The sequence below is a fragment of the Otolemur garnettii genome, unplaced genomic scaffold (assembly GCF_000181295.1).
Source record: "Otolemur garnettii isolate 467f Iridium unplaced genomic scaffold, OtoGar3 scaffold00006, whole genome shotgun sequence".
In the NCBI taxonomy this organism is placed as follows: domain Eukaryota; kingdom Metazoa; phylum Chordata; class Mammalia; order Primates; family Galagidae; genus Otolemur; species Otolemur garnettii.
In genome coordinates this window covers 32,918,616-32,934,552 of record NW_003852401.1, presented here as the reverse complement: position 1 = coordinate 32,934,552, position 15,937 = coordinate 32,918,616, and the positions used below count along the sequence as shown (strand labels likewise).

The 15,937-nt window shown below is 40.6% G+C and overlaps 1 protein-coding gene across 2 annotated transcripts in view; it reads right to left on the bottom strand.

Moving 5' to 3' along the window:
• Positions 1 to 12,203: 12,203 nt before the first annotated feature.
• RORB (RAR related orphan receptor B) overlaps positions 12,204 to 15,937 on the bottom strand; it is a 188,195-nt gene continuing 184,461 nt past the window's right edge. For both annotated transcript variants that reach the window (XM_003782957.2, XM_023508418.1), the window contains exon 10: positions 12,204 to 12,591. In XM_003782957.2, the coding sequence (XP_003783005.1) occupies positions 12,436 to 12,591 (156 nt within the window). In that variant the 3' untranslated portion in view covers positions 12,204 to 12,435. The remainder of the gene's footprint in view (positions 12,592 to 15,937) is intronic.

The window sequence follows — 15,937 nt, the reverse complement described above, 5'->3', positions numbered from 1 at the left end:
TCTGAAGAAGCTCACTTTGCCACACCTTAGTCTTGGATACTAGCCTCCCAAAATGGCAGGAAATTGATTTCTGTTGTTTAAATTGCTTGTTATAGCAGCCCCAGCAAACTGACATGATAATGATTGGCGAACTGTCTAGTACGTGCTCAATGAACAGCAGCACCTGAACCAATCAGTGAACTGATGTCCCCCTCACAGAGCAGGCCTGTGTGCTAGAGTCATCATAATCTCTGCATCTCTCTCCATGATTGAAAGCTTGAAGGTAAAAAAATTCTCCTCTTTGTCACCCTGTGTGAGGCACAGTAGTCTTTGCTGGACCTCAGGAACCTGGGAGTCAGCATTCTACTTTGTAAACATTCTTTTTTTTTTTTTTAATTAAATCATAGCTGTGTACATTAATACTGTCACGGGGTACAGTTTGCTGTTTTTACATACAATTTGAAATATTTTTCATCAAACTGGTTAACATAGCCTTCATGTCATTTTCTTAGTTATTGTGTTAAGACATTTATATTCTACATTTAGAAAGATTCACATGTACCCTTATAAGATGAACCATAGGCGTGATCCCACCAATCACCCTCCCTCCACCCATCCTTCCCCCTCCCCTCCCCTCCCTACACCTATCCTCCCCACTCCCCTCCCCTCCCTCTCTCCTTTCCCCATATTCTTGGGCTGTAATTGGGTTATAGCTTTCCTATGAAAGCTATAAATTAGTGTCATAACACTGCTGGTGGGATTGCAAACTAATACGTTCTTTTTGGAAAGATATCTGGAGAACACTTACAGAACTAAACATTCTGGAGGTAGGGAATTACAAAAAGCTTCAGGCATAAGTTTGAACTCAAGGGAGGGGAAAATAGAAAAGCAGAAATGTATAAATATCTCAAAAAAATTTCCTTCTATGATGGACAGATATTGCTCTCTTCATACATAAGGTTTGGGATCAGGTATTTGGACAGGTTAGTTACATTAAGCATGTCTTTTTATCCTGATACTTTAATATCATATGAATAATTTAATTAGCCTAGCTGACCCAGGAAAGACTGCTCTTCCCAGAGCTGGCTAGTTCTTAGATAGCAAATGATCTGCCCACCAGTCTGGAGCCCCTGCCCAAGCACCTCCTTTATGAGCTCACACACAGGGTGCCACTCTCCCCCGACCTGGTCACCTAAGGCCAGGTACCAGACAATGAGAGTTTCAGTGTCAGCTGAAATTATTCAAACAAGTCAGTTCTAAATCTGCTTTCTCCTGCCTCACCTGCTTCTTTTCATAGAAACCACAATCAAGCCGAGGCACATTAAAAAAACAAATTCAGTAACGACAAGAAGAAAGTGCAAACGGGCTCTTACCCGTGTTTCCCCTTGATCTCTCTGCCTGCTGACAAACACTGGTGCTTCCCTGTATGGTCCTACATGGTGTCACATGTGCCACCTGCTCTCAGGAACTGTGAGGAAGAAACTGTCTTTTCAATGGTTCAAGAGATCTTCCAATCTCTTGACCTCCCTGTACCCAAATAATAATAAAACCTATACTCTAAAACACAAATGCCTTCCACAGCCGTGTTCTAATGCACGAGGGAGTGTCGTTACTGACATCAATGGGAGCCCCAGTTGGAGCCTGTGCCACTGATGTATGTTCCTGGTTGCTCTGATGATATTCTTCAGATGAACAAAATTTGCTTTCATGAACATATTTAATTGCGAGAACTATTTGGAGTAAGTGAGAATTTTTACTGTGCAAAAAATAAGGAATGAGACTGAAAGATGCATTGATTTTACCCACGGCCTCTTAATATGACAAAGACAGGTTTAGACGTAGTTTGCTCTGCTCAGAGCTAGCGTTAAGTGGAGGTAAATGATACGAGAAGAAAGATTTTATTGCCCTATTAAGAAATTAATCAAACAATTAACATTGTTAAAAAACAAACCCTGGATAGCCTATGATGGATGATAATGAGCTCAAGAGGAGAGCTGAATGGAGAAGAATAATCTCCAGTGGTGATAATCTGTAGGGACAGCTTATAAGTTTGTTTCTAGCTACTGTAGCAGTAGTAATAACGTTTATCCTTTATAATTGTATATTATGTCTTTGTCTTCTTGCATATCCACCTTTCTTGGACATAGATTCTGTAAGGGAAGGGTCTGTACCTGTCATATTCCGCCATCACATAGCCATCATTGCTCCGTACGCAGTGCCTGGCATCTAGCCGGGGAGCAATACGTATTTGCCAAATAAGTAAGTTGAATGCATGTTTGTTGAAGTATCTGGGGGCAAATGAAACGAGGGACTTTCCTGAATTTCTTTCATAGTTGCGTCAGGGCAGCTAAATGTTTCTCAAACTCTGTTTCCTTTTCCCTGTGAGCATGAGACTAGATGACCTTGCTCAGCCACCTCTCCTGCTCTGTGGCGCCGTGGGTTAATCCTGCATGGTGGGCTGTAGGCAGGCCTCGCACATGCCGGCCGGGTTACTGTGTGATCCTGCCTGCTCTTTCTCACTCCCTTCATTTTCTACCCTCATGTAAAGCATTTAGTGCCCAAGTAGACATCCAAGATGACCTTCGACCAACTGCTAAATATGGTCACTGTTATAAATGTTTCCATCTCTTAAAAAATAGTAGCATCTCTGAAATTTCTTACCTGTGCAGTGATAGAGTTCGAGGAATCAGTTTTCCAGATCATCTTCTTTTGGGCTGAGCTTTTGCGATTGGATCAAACCAGATTGGAAGATTGGAGAAGGGCGTGCCCAAACCAAGCTTTTATGCTAAATTTGTTTTAAAATAAAGGCTCCTTGATCTTTGTGTTTCTTGTTTCCTGCCCAACTAGGTTGTCCATGAAAATCTGAGAAGATGCATCTAACAAAAAATAACCCTCTTAAGCCACTCATGTTCACCTGTTATTGCTTTCGGTTAAATCAGGCGTCCTCAAACTGTGGCCCGCCTAGGATATTTATCTGGCCCGCCAGGTGTTTTTGCTGCTGCTGCCTGTCTTGCTTAGCAGTCACCTCATCCCAGGGCCTGCAGTCCTGCTCTCCAACGGTCTGAGGGGTAGTGAACTGGCCCCCTATTTAAAACGTTTGAGGACCCCTGGGGAGAAAAGAAGGGAAAGAACATTCTTTTTTTTTTCAGTTTTTGGCCAGGGCCAGGTTTGAACCCACCATCTCGGGTATATGGGGCCAGCGCCCTACTCCTTTGAGCCACAGGTACCGCCCAGAACATTCCTTTAATGTCCATTGCTAGCGGACTGTCATTTTCCTTCTCATTGTTTATGGTGAATAGCACGTCAGGTGCCTCTGCTGGAGGATGATTTGCTCAAGGACAGAACCAGTGAAATGACAGCAAATAGATAGTTGGGTAGCTAAAATCAGAAAGGGACAGTAGTTCCCAGTACAAATTGTTGACACGCTTGTTGAAAGCTTACACATTTATGGAATGCCATGCCCTGTCCCAGGAACTCGGATAGTTTAAAGGTCTGTGAGACACAGCCATCAAGAATTTTATAGTCTTTTAGAATAACATTTAACCAGTGAAGCTTAGCAAATTCAAATTCAGAAAACAATGAGAGAAAACCTTTACAGCAGGGTGGCTTTGTAATCTGAGACACCGCGCTCTCTCCCAATTACAGGATTTGCTTCACTTCTTTTTTGTTTCTCATTTGGTCAAGGAGCCGCTGGCACTGACGATGGCCGGCCACTGGAGTATCCTCTGATAACTGACTTGTCTCATGCCCCCTACCCTGATGTAAGGATGGAGATACCTTGCCAGTTCTTGTCCTTAAATAAAGAAGAGAACCCCTGAACAGAATACAACTTGGTGTACAAAAAGGGCTTAATTCCTAATTTTGATACTATTTAGATACTAATTTAAAATTAAATTCCTAATTTAGATACTATTAAGACTTAAGAACGTCATGTGGATCAAGCTGAATTAAAAAAATGGTAAGTTTTATCTTCTATTTCAATGCTGCCGTGATTGAGGTTTCTGAAGAAACATTAGATCACCTTAGAGAAAAGAGCTGTATGACCAATCATGAGTGACACTTGACATAGCCTGGGATAGGCCGAGATAGAATGTTTGTCATCTTTAATGAGTCACTCACAGATCTCAGTAACAATCAAGGGACTCAAATGGTGCTCTCAGAGAAATATCAGTGCAATTCTGTGTGGGGTGTGTCCTCTGAGTAGGGCCACGTGGGATATGGATGTCCTGAATAGAGATGTGGCTCCGAATGTACTGCAAGTGTTTTCATTAGTTCCAAGGAACAGTGAAAGTTGGAGACATCTCAGAGGCTGTCTTAGGCTCACTCTGTTGTTTGTATCAATGCTCTCGCTTGTAAAATCTGCTACATCTTGCTTCAAAATGATGTTTTTGGAGCATTTCAGCTCTAGGGACCCCAATCTACGGCAACTTCCAAGCACCCGAAAAATCACTGGCCTCTCTTAACGCTGCCTTTTTCAGCATCACTGGGAGTCTATGATTATCCTCAATTGCTTCCTACTGCAGCTCCAAATAAGGTTCAGAGCATTCATATGTTGGTGAGCACCGATTTTGGTAGTGGAACAGCTTGGTGATGGCTTGTTAAAAAAAAAAAGTCAGATTCACCAACTAAATCATTAAATATTATCTGAAGGCTTTCTTTCATCAGATGTAGGGATTATCACATCCATTGCAAATCGGCTGCAACGTATTTCAACCAAGTGTTAGCAGGGAAGTTGCTTATAGTTCTACTCGCTGGGGCTTCCTCTTAGGAAAGGGCTCAGACAAGGAGAGCTATTATCTTTTCTTTGAGAGACGCTGCTCTCATTTTAATTGCGACATGGCAAGGCCGTGTGGCTAGAATGAAGTCTGGTCTTTTCTCAATGACCATTTCTAACTCAGGCCAGGTGAGATAATAATTTCCAGAAAAAAAAATTACCCATTATTTGCTAGAAAAAGGATAACTCTGCAGGTAAGAACATGTGGAAGTGTTTCCAAGGCTAAATCTATCTAACGTTCCCCCCAGTTCCTTGTTCCCTGCGGGATTAAAGAAAAAGCAAGACTTTTTTTTTTTTTTTCCTTTTTTTCTTCTTTTAATTTTGTTCAGCATTAAAGGAGGGAACTTCATAAACATTGATTGTCATTTACAGAAAACATTCAGAAATCATGTGTGCATTATCTGGGAATGCTAACAGTATACAACTAATAATTTACAGGACATAAAAGAACGACAGAAACCTATTACATTCTAAAGTAATATAAAACTCTTTTTTTAATCGTTAGGGAGTGCTGTTTTATTCTAGTATATTTATAATTAAAAAAAAAAAAAACAACTCAATGCTTACTTCCTAAATGACTCAGGCTGCAGTTTTACTCACATACACGAAATTAGGTCTTATATATGAAACAAGGAGAGAGAGATCAGAAAATTGTAGATTTTAAAACTATATATGTCACTGAGTTTATTCATAGTTTGCCTTTTGCCTCTAGAGGCGGATAAGAATACATGGTAATAAGGTAATTAAACTCCAGAAAAATCAATGGTGACTATAGGAGGCATTATTCTTTTAAAAAAGTAGAATTATTATGCTCTTTAGAGTGAATACTTTTATTTTACATACGTGTGGCAATGCAGCTTTTGAGCGTTGCCAACAGTGGTGTACATGCTCATGAGATGTAAACTGTACCCCTCCCATGCTGCTGCCCGGGTGCAGGAGCGGTTAGTTGGTACAGCCAAGCCCCAGACAGCCCAAGGTTTCAGCCTGGAGGACTTAGAGTCACTCTGCAAGTGTAGGCTGGAGCGAAGGTAAAAGCATTAAATCTCTGGATGTTGGAAGTATATGAAAATCATTTCTCTCAATCCTAAAAGCGAGGAAGCATTGTCAGGGATTTCAAAAATATTGGAAAGTCTCATTTAAATCTAAATATCTTTTTTTCTTATTATAAATCAATCATCATAAAATACTAGCCTTGTAAAGTCATATTTGGGATGCAGGAAAAGCATCAGCTTCACGGACTTGCCCCTGCCTGGGTTGCTATAGCTCATGACACGTTAGATTTTCTTCCCTCTCAGTCTCTCCCCAACCCTCCCCCAGGTTCTTTACAACATTTTATTTGGTGAAGGTCAGTTATGGCTTCAGCGAATGAGTGGTCTGACCTCAGGTTATTCATACGAAATAAATGTGTATAAAAATATTTTGTTCATCAGAAAGTGGAGTTTGTTTTCCTTAAGCTAGTCCATGCAGAAAGGTTTTGGACAAAGCCATTTGCTACAAGGAAAGATGACTTAACTCAGGTACCTTTTTTTTTTTTTTTTCATATTGTCTAGTTCAGATAGAGTTTGCAGGTCTTAGGCCAATCTTCAATCTGAATTCTTTGGAGCAGATTTAATTGACAGCCCAGTCCCTTTCTCGGTTGTATTACAAAAAAGAAGCATACACTTAACACCAATGACCCGTCAAGATGCTTAAACAGTTACAACCAGTTTCTTTTAAAAACTGAGAAGTATATAACACGCAGAAAGGAAGCAAGTACATATTTGCTCTTTGTTGTTTTTTCCCCCTCTAAAAAAATTGTTACAAAGTCTTATGCTTAAACAGAGACATAGAAAAATCAGTGTATCCACTGTCTCCAGTTATTTACAGCAAAAATTACAGAGACAGCATACATTGTATTAGACCTTCCACAAGCATATATTAAAAGTAATTACATTTGAAAAAATATTTTTATTTTTCCTCTACATTTCTACAATACATACTCAGTTTCCTGTGGGTGTAATTTTTCTTTCTTGGGTGTGTGTTAATCAGATGAAGCAGACGGTACTGTGCTTTTCAGACATACCTGACGTGTGCCTGCATATGGTTGTGACAGAGGCTGGCAAAGGCTTGCCACCAGCCACAGCCAGAACAGTAGCATTAAATACAAGGATCATGCCGCCCAGCCAGGCTGCTGATAACCCTGCGCTTCCCGGAACGGGGCTCATTCGATTCTGGTAACCTTGTGCTTTATTTTTGGCCGTGAGAACAATCACTGAGCTGCCTTCTCTGATCCACTGGAGGCCGTACTGACAGTCATGCAGGAGGCAAAGATTACTATGGCCAATTAGTTTCGGAGGAATTTCAGCAGCTTAGGAAAAAGTGCACAAACAGACAACCCCGCCTGCTGCATAGGAACCCGTGGTCTGCACTTGAGCACGGTGGAGGGCTGCATGATCACGTCTGTGGAATAAATTCTTCACATATAACTAAGGGGAAATTAAAACTTGCTGGAGATACCGAAGTCACACAGTTAAAGAAACATGTGGAGACCCCAAAGCATGAAAATTGTGCATTTGACTTTCAGAAAAAAGTGGCATGAAATCTAGCCTCCTGTCTTTAGGAAGTTGGAAGTTCAGGCAAGACAAATTGGGGAGTCTGTTATAAGCCATCGTTAAATGGAATGGTTTTCGTTTTTAGACTGTTTGCTGTGTTTTAAGCTGACCTCTTGCTATGTCCTCCAGTCATGATAGTCAAATATGGAAACCAAACTGAATATTAGAAGGGCAAGATCTCTACTCCCTCCATGCCAGCACTAATACTCTAATACCACCCAGGGTTGCATCTGACCGGACCTGCCCTAGCTGAACAGTGCCCTTGTTGGGATTTTGATTTATACCAGAAGTGGCAAGCTAGTGGTCTATAAGCCCTCTTCTGCCCAGAGATTTTGGTCTGTCCTAAACTCTGAATCAACTGCCATCGTTTACAACTTGAGAGATTTTATACAATTTAGAAGCTCTAGCAACACTCAACTTTAGCTGAGAGTGAATGTCCCCTTTTTACATAGGACATTTCCTAGCCATCTTGCTGCAGGGCTGTTCAACTCATTTGCACCAACTCCCTGGCCCTTTTAAGCTTTTGAATTTTCAACCCCTGCTTTAAATGGACAGGTACGTGTGGTCCTGAGACCTCCAACAATGAATAGAGGGTCAGTTCTTGTTTGAAAGATGCCAGTGGTTTCCCACATCCAGCCTTTACTCTAGTTGCTACTTACACCAGCCGTTAGAATATCAAACTAGCACTTTGTTTAAAGCAAATGAGGGGCTTGTTCCTCTTCCTACTATAGGGAACTTTGAGCGAAGTCTCACTACCCATGCACGCTTCAAAGTTATGTTCTTGTACTGAATGGTGATTCTAACAAGGCCCAGATGTGCATGGCCTGAATTTAGTGCCAACTGTAGTAACTTCATTGGAAATAAAAGTTTAAAGAGAAAAAAAGCCAGGAGGAAATTATTTTTTCTAATTTCTAATAGAAGTTTTCTTTCCTTCTGTATAATAAACAGAAAGAAAGGCCATAGAACAACACTGACGTTATTAACATCTCACTGATTTTTCTTTTTCTTTTTTTTTTTTTAAAGCTGTTATGTTTTTAGGTTGTCTTTGGGACATAAGAACTGTTTTTGCATTCAAGCCTGATACACATAGCACTGGAGATAGGGAGTGAGAGTGCCGGGATTTGGGTGGTTTCCTACAAACAGCTTGACTGCTGTAAAGTTACACGTTGAACAAGGCAGCAAGAACAGGAAACGTACTGTTGCCTCCCTGGCACGTCTTGTTACTATGCAAAGTTCATTATGATTTACGGTCTCTTTAATTCTGTCAAAGAAATATAATCACTGAAGAGACCATTTTATTCTCTGTTTTTACCTACTTAGAGGTCCTTTAGTCCACAGCCCCCAAGAGGGTGTCAAAAAAGGGCATGTTTTTAAAATACTTCTCACCCTCAGCTTTCGGTCTTTGGAGATAAAAGGGCCCCAGACAAAGGGACGCAGAGATGACATGGACAGTAGGGGTATTCGTGGGATGGAAAACCAGCTTTGGAGTCTCTTATTCATCTCTTTCCCCTCCAAAATGTCCCTTTCCTTTATAGATCACAAATATACAGGAGTTTGGATTCACACAGCTTCATACCCTCTGCCAATTCCATCTAATGGCAGTTAGATTTCTGTATTTTCCTTGCTGCGGATTTGTATAGAAAGCTTAGATTTGCTGAGAGATAAATATCCCTATGAATGGGGCAGCTGGATTATTTGGCTCTTAGCAGACATTAGAGAATGAGGCTACATTGTCTTTACTCATGTGCAACTGTTCAGCAAGTCCACATAATAAAAGCAAATTCAGTTGACAGCGTGAAGTTACTGCTTGTTGGTCTGAAAGCCTTGTCAGAGAGGTTCCCTCATTGGCCTACTTCATTCATCCCATTTATGTTTTGTCGTCATTTTCCTGTTTTTTTTTTTTTTATTTTTCCCTCCTTCTTGATGTACCATTTTTTTTTTTTTCTCAAATGAAAACATCCCTGAGTGGATACAGTGCAACATCTGCGTCAAGCAGTGATTGTCGTTACGAAGTGTGAAGGACGGGTCATGAATTTTTTGACTTCCAGTGCACAGTTTATCATGAGTGTGTTGTGGACATTTGTTAGTCCTCTCGGGGAAGGGACAAAGTGCTGGGGTTGCATGTAAAGAAAGTTATTGTTACCAAAATTTTAAAATACCTCGACATATAGGTTTAGGCAATGTTCAAAGGGCAGTTTTTTAGGACTTTTGTTACCACTGAAACCATGACTTGATTCTCTTTTAAGGGGAGATTTGGCAACTGTGCTTCAAACTAGAAATCTCTTCTCACAACTGAAGTGGGCTGAGCATGTACTGGTTTCCACTGTTTTGTTATGGTTCAGTCACCAGCTCTGTTTTCTGTCCCCTAGCTTCAAAAGGTCCATGTCATCCCAGGAAAGTGATTGCACTAGTGGAAACGACACAGATTCAAAACCAGTACCTCCCCAGGCAAATGTGGGGAACGATCTTTTTCCTACATCACCCATGGGACAGAAGAGGAAAAAATTCTCAGCCACTTCATCAATTGGGCCAATTTAAATCCTCTAAGGTAAATTGGAGGAAGCAAATGATTCCCTTTGCAACTGAGCAGGAATTACAGGCTGACAATGGAAAACACTTGGCCAAAAGAACAATGAAAACAAAGTTTGACATAAGTTCAAAGCTCAAAGGGAAACACCAAGTAGACACATTAAGCCTCGCCTATCGCAAGCCAATCATAAAACATACATTGCATTTGGAAACGGCTTGGTTTAATTGAGTGCCTTCCATTACCCTGTTTTCCTAGCAATCAGTAAAGTAATCTTTCCATTAGAAGGAAATATGACTCTTGGAATTAATTCTTTATACAAAGAGCTAGCAGGAGTGACATTTACACCAAAAAGAATTGAGTCCCTGTGGCAGCATAATAAGCAGTCTACAGCTGTCTTCTTAGAACCAAAGGTAATTTGGTTCAATGTAGTTAAATTAATTGAATATAACAGTAGTTGAGAAAGAGATTCATTATTTTAAAGCCTTTTTGTTTTTCCCCACTGGTTTGGAATTTATCAATCATGAGGTGAGAAAAAGCTCCATTTTCTAAAAGACTAACATTACTGTTTTGATCATCATGCAGGAGTTCTGAGGCATCTTGGAGATGGCTCTCAACCATGAGCTTCCGGAGAGCTTAAGAGACGGAAAAAAAGAAAAATCAAAGTGGCCACTGATGCAAACTTTACAGCGCAGGGGTATGTGTGTCTGTGTGTGTGTTTGTGTGCATGTATGTATGTTTGACAAAGACAGAAAGGCAGGTGTGTGGCTGGCTACACATACAAGAGATCATGATTCTCATTGTCCTGTACACAAACTTCTCCCTTAGCGTCCTTCTTCATAAAATATATCTTATTTTGGATCAGATAATACCAAAGGCATAGGCCTCCAGAATGCAGGCAGAATAGCAGCCATGGAGTTTATGCTTTTCTGATGACTAATTTTATCAAGGAGCAGGTGGAGAGGTGAGAACTTGTCCAAGGAAGCCTAAAATCTCTGATCCCGGTGCCATCCTTGTAATGATGCGCTTCTAAAAGTTGCTAAAAGCTCTCCTAGGTAGGTGGAGGATGTGATTATAATCTGTGTAAGGATCGCTTTTGGCTTTGGGGAATATTAATTCCATAGAATAATACAGATTTTTTCCTAATACATCAGGTTTTTACTATTATTTTATCCTATAGCACTTTGGAGTTAAAAAAAAAATTAGAAAACAAATTAGAGGCCCCAGACAAAGAGGACATAAAAAGTCCTGCCTTCCCTTTATTATTACTTTCTGTAACAAATATATTAAAGAGAAGAAGGAGTAGGGGGCTGGCCCCGTATACCAGAGGTGGCAGGTTCAAACCCGGCCCTGGCCAAAAACTCAAAGAGAAGAAATATAAAGAATTACTATTTACTTTGTGTCTTTTCTTTCTACCTCTCTCTCTCTCTCTCTCTTTTTTTTTTTTTTTTTGCCAAAAAATGGTTAGAGAAAAAATGTTTACAGGAAATGACCTCGGGACCCTGGGCTCTGATGTGCTCTTTTAGTTTTATTTTTCTAGAAAAAATTGCTGGTGGTCATCATCCACAGACTGTATTTTTCAGCTGAAGACACAGTAAGCACCAAAATCAAGTTTTTTCACAGTTGGAAATCCAAAGGGGGGGAAAGTGTTTTTTATATGTTCTGATGAAAAGTAGGAAATGCCTATTGTTTGGCCAAAAAGGTCCTGGACCTCACAATATTATCTGTGGCCTAATTCTTGAGACAGGAAAATGGCTCCAAATACTTCCCCCTCCCCATCATGTACCATCTCGACAAGGCTTTGATGTCACTGATAGAGTTGACACAGAGGCCGTGCATTACAGTGATTCCTTTGTAGACTCATTTCTGAATTGGTACCACCCTGCTTTTGACTACGGATGAAAACTCTGGTTGGGAAAAGAAATCCTGATTGTCTAACATAAAGGTGACATATAACGTAGAAAGTAACTAATCTGAGAGCGCTTGACTGAACCTCCATGGCTAGTAGGCCTGGTATTGAAGCCACAGTGCATGTGCATGTATCAGTAATAGTCATATATAATATCTCACATATTATATACTTATTACGTACGTGCACAGTACTTTCCAAGACAGCTACAAGTTTACACATGCATCAACTATCTAAAAACATAGAAATAGGTAAGCCTAGTAAGTGGAATTTTCTTAAATTATATTTGAACAATCAACAGGAAAAGTAATCATGTAAAGTACCGCTCTGTTCTCGTACATATCTACAATAAAATTCTATAAACAGTTGTCTCCCAAAACATACCCGAAAAAAATGAAAAAAAAAAAAAAGGATAACACCCAGTGTCCTATATTTGTATATTTATGGTCATTTCAAAAACAAACAAACAAATAAAAGAGCCCCACTCAGGTGCATATTTACATTCTTCAAACTGTAGCGGTGAAAAATAATTCTATTAAGTGCAGGACATTCCTAATGTTGCAGTAGTGACAATTTCCTTAAGTCTTCATGAACACATTGCTTTTGTCTTAATGGTGATGCATTCCATGACTACCAGACAGTTCTCTCGTCCCCTTCATTTGCAGACCGTGGCACAGTCAGGATTAAAGAGCTCCTTGTATAACGGAGGAAACAGTGTATTCACTATGTCTGGATGAGATTGCTTAAATACCTGCAGTTTCTCCCCGTGCAAGTTGCAAACTGCTGTGATGGTTGGTATCTTGGCTATTAACTGCAAAGTGGAGAGACAGGGAGGGAGACAAAGAGGGAAGCTCATTAGTGCTCTGTCTTCAGAATCAGTGTCCTTTCTGGCCCCAGATGAAGGTAAATGGCTTTGGCAAAAGACGTTCAGGAAAAAAGGAGGTTCATGTTCAGCTTCTCTTTTAGAACAAAACAAAAAACAAAATGCACCCTCCCCAACTTCATCTCCTGCAGGAAAAATAAAGAGAGAGAAAGAAAGCAGGACCAAGCTTCCTGATTCATTGTTCTTAAATAAATTATGTATGGGAGGTAGTCTAGTTTAATAGTTACGAGTGGGTGCTCTGTAGGCAGGCTGCCTGAGTTCCAAAATAGCTTAATGATGGTGCGGCTCTGACATATGCTTCATCTCAGTTTTCTCGTTTATAAAATGGGCTTCCTAATAGTGCCTACTTCAGTGGGTTTCTCTGTGCACTGAGTTAGGTAATTCCTACAAAAATGTTGAAAGTACTGTAGGCATGGAGTATAATTATTAAGTAACATTGTTAGTATCCATTATTGCCTACAGATTTTTGTGACATGAATATTAGATCTTAGCTGTGGAAGGTGACAAGGCTGGGAACATATAACCAAACTGCCCCAGGAGTGATCCCCAGTGATCCAGACTGCTTGGCTGTCTAACTCACTAACCCTACCGTGTCTCTCCCACCCCTCGCCATTGTATTCCAGAACGTGAAACCTATGTTTAATCGATGGAGAATTTGGGAGGTCACTGGCACTTACCATGTTTTAAAAATGAATAAGAGAATATCCACGTATAATTGCTAGGTTTTGATACATGTGTATAGTGTAGGATATAATTTTTTGAGTTGAAATACCCAAAAGGCAGTGTTTTATAGTAATTTAAAATGTCCGTCGTTTGCTAAATACAACATAGGTTTTAGGAGATGAACAATTTCAGCTTTCAATATACTTACAGCTCAGGAACACTTTTAATCCACCATTTAGACTCAAAATTCGCTTAAACAAATGTCATCATTATCAAATTACTGTGAGAAATACATTCTTGTATAGAGAATACTCTTACAAAAGTTAAGCGTGATAGTTCATATAGCTGACTAACGATACACTTGAAAGTGATGATAAAATATGATTAAATAAAACCCCATCTCATTACCAATTAAGCTCATCATGCGCCCTACCCCGTTCAATGGCAAGAATCTACTTCGGCCTTTGAAGTAAAAGAGGAAATAATTAGTTACTTTGTGCTTTTTCAAAATCAGAAATTTTTACTCTTTCATTAACTTTCCTTTTAGCAACTAATGACTCAATAACCATACTCTGAGCAAAGTAAAAATAACATCAGGACTAGAGCCGCTGACACATTCACGAAAGGGATCTAGAACACGTCAAGAAGTCTGGGGGTTCAGACTCTCCAACCCAACCATCTCCACTGCTATTTAAAGACAGGGAGAGAAATGGAAAATGTGGAATCTTTGTCTTATCCAATGGATGACAAATTTTAGATTGAAAACCAAAACCGTGTCTCCAACATTGTGAATTAAATGTTTTCATGATCTACAACATTGAAGAGCATGCTTACTCCATAGCAGGCACTCAGACGCCGGCATGCACAGAACAGTTATGGTTCTTGTTTGTAGTCTACTTGAAGAGGCAGACGACAATAAGGGTGCTGCCCAGTCAAAAGCAGGCTGAAAAGCTGTGGTGTGCTATGCTGAGTGCCGTGGAATAATGACGGAAGGAGAAGTGGTAGATGAGAGGACACCTGGACTTCTCCTAGCAGGCCTAGCAAGGCTTCCTTGAGAAAGTGACCCTGAGCCTGAGGGCTGATGGAAGATGAGAGGTAACCAGGTGCTGGGGAAGAGGGTGCGTAACAGACCCCAGGATCACCTGTAAAGATGCTGCAACCCTTGGTGCACTGGAGAACAGTGCAGGTCAGGGTTTTGGGAGTGGTGGCAAGTAAAATGCTGATGGATGCTCACAGCCAGCTACATCAGCCCTCATAGTCCACTTTATGGTCTTTGGGAGGGTTTTATGCAAGAAGAAAGATGATCAGAATTCCATTCCAAGAGAGTTGCTTTGAGTCCACGGTAAAAAACTGTCCTTTCTATATTTTCGTAGGTACAGAGTGTACAAGTGTCCACTTAACTGGAGTCCCTTGGGAAGTTATTCAGGCTCTCTTAACCAGCTGCTCACACAGAAGGAGACTACAACAATTTAGGAACACTTCTTGCACATGACAATTCTTGAAATAGCTGTTGAATGCAGCGAGGCTTTGAAAACTTTCTACAATCACCTTCAGTTGAAGTGATGACGTGCAGAGCTCCTGAACCTCCCAGATGCAACTCTGTGATGACTGCTAGTCGTTAGTGTGTGTAAGAGTCACTGGGGTAGCTCCTAAAAATGCAGGTCACTGGCACCTGCTTCCAGGAATTCAGTTTCAGTAAGTCTGAGTGAAGCTCATACAGACATTCCCTGAAGATAGATACTGATGCCCTGGGTCCATGGGACAGACTAAGAAATACTGCCTCAGAGGGGGAGGCTTTATGAATTTACAACTGGATTTCACAAGTGAAAAGTAAATTTTATATTGTATTGGGATAGTCCTGCGAGCTGAGTATAAAGTTAGCTCCTTTTCAGGAGAGAAATAAGGAATTTCTATCTAAAGAGAGAGGTGTCCACCTGGTTCATTCTATTAGTTTGGTGAAGGACAGAGAATGGAGGTCCCTGGGACACTCATATAGTAAGTACCTAGAGAGGACCAGCCTGCTGATAAAGCCCGTGCCTTTGGAGCCAGGCCTCCTGGGCCTCAATCCCTGCCCTTCATAGCCTTGGGCAAGTCACATAACTGCTCACTTTCCTTATCCATCAAATGGTGGTAACAGTGCCTGCCTCAGAGGGATATTGTGAGGATTGAATGAGTCAACATCAATTTTTTTTACAGTGGTGCCTGGCACATACATACATGATGATATATCAGGGAGCAGCTGTGATGCCTCCATTCTCACATAATATTTCTTTGAAGGAGAGGAAGGGTTAAGTCCACAGTTTTTAATCAAGTAACAGGCAGGGTGGAAAACCAGCTTAGCCCTGACCTAAGCATTGAAAGTGGCATCTCTGTGTATTACAGATATACATGGGAAAATGCCATTTGCTTTTATTCAAATGGCAAGGCAAAATCATATTATTTTACATTTTCTTGTAGCAATTCAAGTGAGTGGCTCATTTTATTAACTGTGATTCATAAAGTAGAATCCTATGTCCTACAATCACTGAAGCACTTTTCTGCTCTTTGATTTATTTCCCTTTTTTTTTTGAGACAGAGTCTCAAGCTGCTCCCCTGGGTAGAGTGCCATGGC